Genomic DNA, 9,046 nt, shown 5'->3' on the forward strand with positions numbered 1-9,046 from the left:
GGGGGGGTATGCATAGACTCAAGACTGCTTTGAGGAGGTGTGTATAATCGCAGCCTTTGTTCACCTTTCTTGAAAAGCTGCTGGTTTCGCAGCCCTTTCTCTACATGTGTCACATCCTTTCTGTTCGGTTGAGGCTTGTTAAGTGCCCGCGCTGTGGCAGGGTCCGGGCAGCTCAAACCCTGCTCTGAAAACACACGGCTTTTCTTATTTGTCCCCCGGAACCTCAAAATTGGAGAGTTGCTTCCCTGCATCCCGATGACCAAACCATTGTGCTAACCATTTCATAGATGTTTCGCCTGACGTTCCTCATGGACTAATTACACCTCTCCCCAACCTCAGACCAGCTAGTCGTCTAGAACTTATCTACCAGCCTCCGCAACACGAAGAAACGCATCAATACACACAAGAGCAAAAAGGGAAGCGGGGGGGGGCAATTTTCAAACACAGGATATAAAAAACTTATGAGAGCTTGCCAAGACATAGAGTATGAGCTATATGTCAAAGTTGATCACTATATGGGCCAGTTATCAGATCTTGTTCTACTTACCTAGGAGAAGGCCTTTCATGAAGAATGTACAGGGGCTCTGACACAGCTTAGTTTTGAAGATGTTGGGTAAAGCTTTCTAGTATTTTAGAGGATTTTAGTTTGATACATCGCTCTCGGCTGCTCTGGAGGCACGAGTCATTTAATCTCTCACGTTAAAGCAACACTATGTCATTTCACGAAAAAAGAAATAACACATTTTTCATCTTACGAATCAAAAGTTGAATTCATAGGTCCATAAAAATCGCCCAAAACTGGTAACATTAATGTACAGAGCATGTGGAACGACACCCATTGGTTTGTGGAGATCTGCAACAAATTGTTGAGATTTTTTACGTTACGGGCGCAGTCGTCCTGGTTACGGATGTGAGGATTTTAGACGTGAGGGAAGAGCACCCAAACAGCAGATTTATAACCTATGAGACCATAATTCAAAAAATGAACATCGTTCTGTGTTGCAGAAGACTTGAAACTAGCGATTGAGAACATAAAGTCATTATGAAAATGTTTACTGAGGTAATAAATTAAGTGAGAAGTGGGTCACTTTCTCACAGACTTCTCCTTTTGAGACGACACGTGTCGCCCCCTGCTGGATTTCAGATAGAATGCAGGTCTAAGGCTCTTCCACATTTGCAGCACTTTGCCAAACCGGGTGCTTTGTCCATTGATATTACCAGTCTATGAATGCACCCTCGCTATATTGGGTACACTCAGGGGTTTTGTTGCTACAGCCTTACTTGGTCTGGTGAGACCATTTGTTTATGGTGACTAATATTAGCTCATTTTAGCACAAGGTTGCAATGTTTTACCTTTTTCCGCATGTGGACAGTGTTTGTCAAATGTTCCATAGAGTAACGAAATGTCACACAGGCTATATTCAAAATTCACTTAGGGGGTGTCATTTTTGAAAATAATCAAATGTTTGTTGATTCAGTACATTATGCCTCCTTTCTTCAAGTAGAGAGCAGCTACAAATGCAATAATGTTCAGTTTACAGTACAGGTTCAGAATCAAATGTGGTCCTATCCTAATATATACATATATAAAGTGTATATATATATATATATATATATATATACAGTTATATATAGTGTTATATATATATATATATATATATATATATTATATACAGTTGTGCTCATAAGTTTACATACCCATGCTTAAGTTGATTAAAAAGGGGAATAAAAAATCATGTTTTGGAAATTTATCTTAATGCCTTAATTAGAAAATGAGGTACAATCCAACCTTTAAGGACACCAGTTTTCTTTGTGAATGTATAATGTATTGTGGATAAATAAATGTTCTTCCTTAAAATACTGGGGGCATAAGTATACATACCCCTTTGTTAAATTCCCATAGAGGCAGATAGAGTTTACATTACAATATTACCCCCCCCCCCACACACACACACACACACACATCATCATCACATACTCTTCATCATACCTAGAGATTGGCGTGGTGTTATTTCAGTTAGACTAATAGCCGGTTTGATTTGCATTGAGAGATGATTTTATGGAAAGTCTCCCATGCCGACCTCTAGGCATGGTGAAGGGTATGTGATCATTTTTCAATTAAGGCATTAAGATAAATTTCCAAAACATGATTTTTTTTATTCCTCTTTTTAGTTAACTTAAGCATGGGTATGTAAACTCATGAGCACAACTGTATGTATATGTGTGATTGGTATAAAAGACCTGCTCTGTCAGTGATGTCATACCATTTAATATTAGCTGCTTCTTTGCCAGTGGTGCATTATGGATTGGACATTATGGATGGACAAATGCTTGTTACAGGTACTGATTGACTGATGTGTTATAGGATGGGATGATCCATTTTTTTCAATGCATATAAGCAACTTAGACTTAAATCTATTTACCCGTTTCCCCCCCCCCCCTATTTTCTGATGAATTGGTGCTAAGATATTTTATATTCGTAGCATATTGTAAGTATTGGAAAGACACATGTACTGTACTGTATAATAAAGACTGGAAAGGATTCATTTTATAATACATGCGTTGCTTTGGTTTTTGAATAGGAAATGTTTGGCTGACATTATTTGAAAGATCCTGCTCAGTTCTCCCGCTATACGTTAAAATTGGGGTTCAAGGGAATCTATTTTGCTCATTTTCTGTCATATAAAAGTGTCGGAAGTTCATATTAAACGCGACCATAAGTTCAAATAATGCAGTAAATGTTATGTAAAAGTGATCCCTGTAAGCAACAACAATTGATTTTAGACCGCATCCTATACAATCTGCAACATGTTTGATTTTTGGTTCGGAAGCCAGTGATTTTCTGTCATAGTACAGCGAAAAAGCTCTCACATTATAAAAAAGCATGACATTTCTAACATACAAAAAGGTTTATTTTCACATGTGGAGGGAAATCAGAATTGAGCTCTAAGATGGCCGCCAGCTCCCCAGGTCTAAAGCGTAATTTATGTTTCTGTGTGAAATCCACGGAGACACAAACCTACGCCGCACCCTACGCTTCTCAAAAAAAATTTAACCACGTTGGGGTGCCGTCTGTCTGTCGGCCGTGGGTTGGTAGTGTGGGGTCCAACCTGCCTACGGAGCTGCTGGTCCACTTCTACATCCTCCAGTCTGTCCTCTGCACGTCCATCCCTGTCTGGGTTGGATCTGGACCAGCAGACTACAACGGACAGGGAGGGCTGCAGCAAAGATCATCGGTGCCAACCTGCCCTCCGGTCATGACCTGTACTCTTCCAGAGTCAGGAGCCATCCCTGCAGACCCTTCTCACCCCGGACACACCCTGTTCCAGTGTATATTGTATATGCAATGGCCTTTTCCACATACTATACTATGGCTAATTGATATACTATACCACGGTTTTTTAATCACTCCTTCAACATAATTTGCTATGGCTTTTTTATCAATTTTTTGACATACAGTAATATGCGATATCTTGTTCAACATACCATGCCATGGCTAACTGATACCATTACATTTTTTTCACTTTCTTTCAACATACTAGATTATAGTTTTATTATCACTTTTTTGACATTCTATACTATGATCTCTGTATCACATTTTTTGACATAGAATAATATGCAATGGCCTTTTCAACATACTATACTATGGCATTTTTATCACTTTTTTGACATTCTATACTATGGCTTGTATATGACTTTTTTTCGACATACTATACTATGTTAGCATTCTATACCATGGCTTTTTATCACTTTTTTATACATAATATACTATGATCTCTGTATCACGTTTTTTTTGACATAGAGTAATATGCAACGGCCTTTTCCACATACTATACTATGGCTAATTTATATACTATACTATGGCTTTATTATCACTTTTTTATACATAATATGCTATGATCTCTGTATCATGTTTTATGACATAGAATAATATGCAACTTCCATATCGACATACTATACAATGTGTAATTCATTTACTAAACTATGGCTTCTTTGTCCTTTTTTCATACATAATATACTATAATCTCTGTATCACGTTTTTCGACAGAGATTAATGTGCAATGCCCTTTTTGACGTACTTTAATATGGCTTTTTTTATCACTATTTTCGACTTAATATACTATGGCTTTTTTTAAAGATTACTTTTTAGGCATTTGTTTTTTCAACATCCAATACTATGATTTTTTATCACTAGTTTCAGCATGCTCTACAATGGCTTATTTGTGACTTTTTTTCGACACACTATACTATGATCTCTGTATCAAGGTTTTCTACAAGGATTAATATGTAATGGCCTGTTCAACATACTATACTATGGCTTTTTATCAAATTTAATAATTGCTTTTATAATTTTTTTGATATACTATACTATGGCATTTGATCACTTTTTTCAACATATTATTCTATGGCTTTTTCATCACTTTCATTAGACATAATACACTACGATCTCTGTATCACGTTTTTCAACACAGAGTTAAATGCAATGGCCTTTTTGACATACTATACTTTAGCTAATTCATATACTGTACTGTGGCATTTTTATCACATATATTATGGCTATATTGACAAACTATACTATGCTTTTTTATCACTTTTTTCCACATACAATTCTATTGCTTTTTCAAGTTTTTTGACGTACCAGGCTATGGCTTTGTCGACAAATTATACCATGTCTTTTTGGACATCCTATACTATGGCGTTTTTAATCACTTTATTGTCATCCTATACTTTATATACTTTTTGACGAACTATACTATGGTTTATTCGACAGATTATACTATTCAATTCAACTCAATTCAATTTTATTTATTTAGTGCTAAATCCCAACAACAGACCCAAGAGCTAGGTTAGTAACAAGCATTTCTGGGACATGGATGCACATACATGGAAAGATAGAAATATAGATAGAGGAGAGAGGAGCTCAGTGTGTCAAAGGAAGTCCCCCGGCAGTCTAAAACTATTACAGCATAACTTTTCAATTTTATTTATAGTATCAATTCATAACAAGAGATATCTCGAGACACTTTACAGATAGAGCAGGTCTAGACCACACTCCAGAATTGGACCAGGACCCAATAGCTCTAGTGGTTTCCTCCAGAGCAAGCAACAGTGCGACAGTGGCGAGGAAAAACTTCCTTTTAGGCAGAAACCTCGGACAGACCCAGGCTCTTGGTAGGCGGTGTCTGACGGGCCGGTTGGGGTTAGAATGAAGAGTGGCAATAACAAAATTAGAAAAAATTAGTAGTTTGTAGCAGTTCTTTGTAGTAGTTCATGGCATAGCAGGACGCTGTGCGGCATTACAAGGCACAGCAGGACGTAGCAGGACGTAGCAGGACGTAGCAGGACGTAACATGACATCGCAGAACGTGTAGCGGGACCATGGCGACCGCTGCTACCATGATTTTGGAGCCTCCCTGATCCGAGGGAACATGCTGGGGAAAAGAAGAACATAAGGACTCCGGGGAATGACTCCCCAGAGCTAGGTTAGTAACACGCATTTCTGGGACATGGATGCACATAAATGAAGAGATGGAAAGCTAGAGGAGGGAGGGATTTTTTCGACATACTATATTATGGCTTTTTTCATCACTTTTTAAGACGTACTATACTGTGATCTGTGTATCGCGTTTTTTGACACAGAGTAATATTCAATTCAATTTCAGTTCATTTCAATTTTATTTATATTATTAATTATCACTTTTTTCAACATTTAGTAATATACTATGGCTTTTTCGACATAATGTAATATGTCTGTTATCACTTTTTGGACATACTGTACTATGGTATCTGTATGACTTGTTTCGACATACTATAATATGTCTGTTATCACTTTTTTGGACATGCTGTACTTATGGTATATGTATCACTTGTGTTGACATACAGTTATATGCAATAGCTTTTTCTACATACTATACTGTGGCGTTTTTATCACTTTTTTCCACATACTATATCGTGACTTTTCCCCCCCCTCTTTAGACGTACTTTCCTGGTAAAGGTCATATTTAATCTGTGGATGTATTTGTGCTGTGCAGACAGAGGTAGGGATGATGTTGACTAATCTTTGTAACTAGGCAACAGTAAAGCCCCTCCTGAACAAAACCATTTCAGTCTAGATGGGCTGTAGAATTTCTTGATGAACCACTTATCCATGTGCATACCAATCACCTTAATTAACAGCATCGGGCTGTGTAATAATGTGACTCATTGTCACTTGCATATCTTTGAATTATATATTAATAGCTGCAGCTGCTCTAAGATTCATTTTGTGCACCGTTAAATGAGAAACTTAATACAGTAATGTGCAACATTTCCAAAACATATCGCTTTATTACATTGTTTGAAAAAGAACAAATTTATTGGACAAAATCAGGCAAAACAAATAAGCACAATATTGGACATGTCGGCGCAAGTCTGCACAATTTGAAATGTTAATGTGAACCTTTTTGTAGTTTTAGTTTTGAAAGCGAAGCCTCCAAACATAGTTCCACTTTCCAATTGGCTCGTGACTGCAGTGGAGAATCTGGTATGCTGGAGCTAAACGAGTAGGATCTATGTTTTCATTGAGCTTATTCAAGGAATGAAAAAGTACATGCATAAGAGAGAAATCAGACAGATGTGCCTTTACAAGTTGTCATGTTAGTTTTCACTAAGATAAGCGGTCACCAGTTGTAACCACACAGATTTGTACGGGTCAACTCGTGGGCATGCGTGCCTGTCGTCGGCTGGGAGAAGCTTTGGTCATCAGCAGCAGCTATCTTTGAACGTTAGATAAGCTCTCACTGGAATCACAAACAACGTCTATACATTATTCTACAATTGTGCCTTGTCTCTGTTTCCCTTTGTGTCTCTTAGATCCGTGGTTCAGATGGAGACAGATGGAGACTCCCAAAGATCACCACGTCGCCCGCACTGCTGAGTAGCCCTGAAACGTGGTCGCTGCAGGATGAGATCTGGAGTGTGTCAACGAACTGTGATGTCTCACGGGTTCCTGTAGCCGGCGGACTTCTTTCCGCTGACCATGTAGAAAGGTGGAAGTCTGCCGATACAGGTCGATGGATCGCAAAGCCCGGGCGGACCTGAAGCTCCCTTAGGACCGGCTGCTCCTGGGACACCAGGACTTCCTGTCTCACCGCGATCTCCGTTCTTGCCATCCTTTGCAATGCCAGGAGCGCCTGGTGCACCTGATGGGGAAAATACAAATGGTTAAATATTGAAGTTAAAAATTCAAAATTTAAAGTATATACAAATATACCAGTCATGTTAGTTTTCAATGGAAACTTTAATTACCAAAACCAAGACTGACTGACAACGTTGGTACTGTAATTTGATTGGTGCACTATATGTGTGGGTGGGCACTCCAAATGATTCCTAATATCACTTAAATCCCAATGGCTACACGGTTAGCTGAATGTTTTTTCCCCATTCTAGATTTCAAATATTCTTCAAATGATATCCTCAATGTCTCTGACGTTACATAGAAGACAGAGACCCTCTCGTATAACATTAAGATCCTGGAGGTTTATGTTAGGATCACCAGTTGAAATTATTTCAACAGTACGTTTGAAAAGATCATGGTTTGTCCATTATTTTGGCACAGGGCTCTAAATACTTCAATACCCATGAGCCTGGGCTGCTGTTGGTAGCCAATCAGAGAGAATCAAAAACGCTGTTGAAAAATGAATGGGACACTTTCCCCACTATTCTCTGTGTGTTAGCTAGTTAGCCGAGCTTGCTAGCTTCCTTCTTATAGAGTGGAATTCAGACTAAAGAGTCCTCCGAAATTTTTTAAAGTAACACACATCTTAAATTACTTTAGGACGTTAATTGATGGTTATGTACCGGCTCAAACGCTATGTGTAAGGTGACCAGATTTCTCAGACAAAATCCGGGGACATTTTCAGCTCAGAAGCACATTTACCTCCAAAACAAGTAATGTTTTTATTTTTGTAAAACTTAAAACGGGGACACTAGACCTAGAGCTGTTCTTATTAGGGGCTGAGCCCCCCCCCCTCCCCCCAAGGTATGATCCTAGACCCCCCCTGCTGCTACTTCCTACTCCACTCCACTACACCTCAAGATAGAAATTCCGCTAATTTCAGCTAAAAAATCCATCCTTATACTTCAAGATAAAAAGTCCTAGTATTTCAAGATAAAAAGTCCTAATATTTCAAGATAGAAAGTTTTAATATTTCAAAATATAAAGTCCTTATAGTCCTAATATTTCAAGATAGAAAGTCCTGATATTTCAAGAAAGTCCTTATAGTCCTAATATTTCAAGATAGAAAGTCCTAATATTTCAAGATAGAAAGTCTCAATATTTCATAATGTTTACTGAACTACTGACAGCTTTTGCTTTACTGCTCAAGGCTTGTTTCTGCAACAGCTCATTGAGAATCAGATACAACAAAAACTACTGAGGACATATTTTCCTTTGACATTGATGCAGTATTAAACGAGATCGCTGCAATGTAAGTTAATAGGATAGTTGTCCAGCTTGTATTTACGTTCATAAAAGTGCTTGTTTAGCTGCTAACAGACTCAGATTAATATTCTAAGTGTCTGACAACATTATGGAAAGGATTTCTAAGGAGGTCGACCTTTCTGTTAAAGATTTAGATCATTTTAAAACATAAAAGTCCGCGAAATTGCATTCGCTAAACCCACCAGACTCCATGTAAATAATCAGTGATTTTAGCATCGTAACACACAGCTTCTAAACATCTCTGAGCACCGCGGGCTCTGGCTGTCTAGAGCCTGCGTGTGTAGGGTGTGCGATTATCGGCTCCGTTTTCTTTCATTCCAATTTCGGGTCTTTCAGTCACAGTGAAAACCGGGGACACTTCCCGGGACAGATCCAGCCGGGGACAAGTAGCCAAAATCGGGGACTGTCCCCGGAAACGTCTGGTCACCCTAGCTATGTGGACTTGTAAGTAAGTAAGTAGTAATATACAGCACCTTTCACAGACAAGAAGGGTCACAAAGTGCTTTACAGTAAAAAACAAATACAACAGCAACACATGAAATACTAAGCCATATTGCTAGTTAA

The 9,046-nt window shown here is 38.4% G+C and overlaps 1 protein-coding gene across 4 annotated transcripts in view; it reads right to left on the reverse strand.

The window, feature by feature from the left end:
* Window positions 1-6,307: 6,307 nt before the first annotated feature.
* col9a1c (collagen, type IX, alpha 1c) overlaps window positions 6,308-9,046 on the reverse strand; it is a 40,760-nt gene continuing 38,021 nt past the window's right edge. For all 4 annotated transcript variants that reach the window (XM_032534845.1, XM_032534846.1, XM_032534844.1 and 1 more), the window contains one exon: window positions 6,308-7,181. In XM_032534845.1, the coding sequence (XP_032390736.1) occupies window positions 6,979-7,181 (203 nt within the window). In that variant the 3' untranslated portion in view covers window positions 6,308-6,978. The remainder of the gene's footprint in view (window positions 7,182-9,046) is intronic.

Source organism: Etheostoma spectabile, chromosome 14 (assembly GCF_008692095.1).
Source record: "Etheostoma spectabile isolate EspeVRDwgs_2016 chromosome 14, UIUC_Espe_1.0, whole genome shotgun sequence".
NCBI lineage: Eukaryota > Metazoa > Chordata > Actinopteri > Perciformes > Percidae > Etheostoma > Etheostoma spectabile.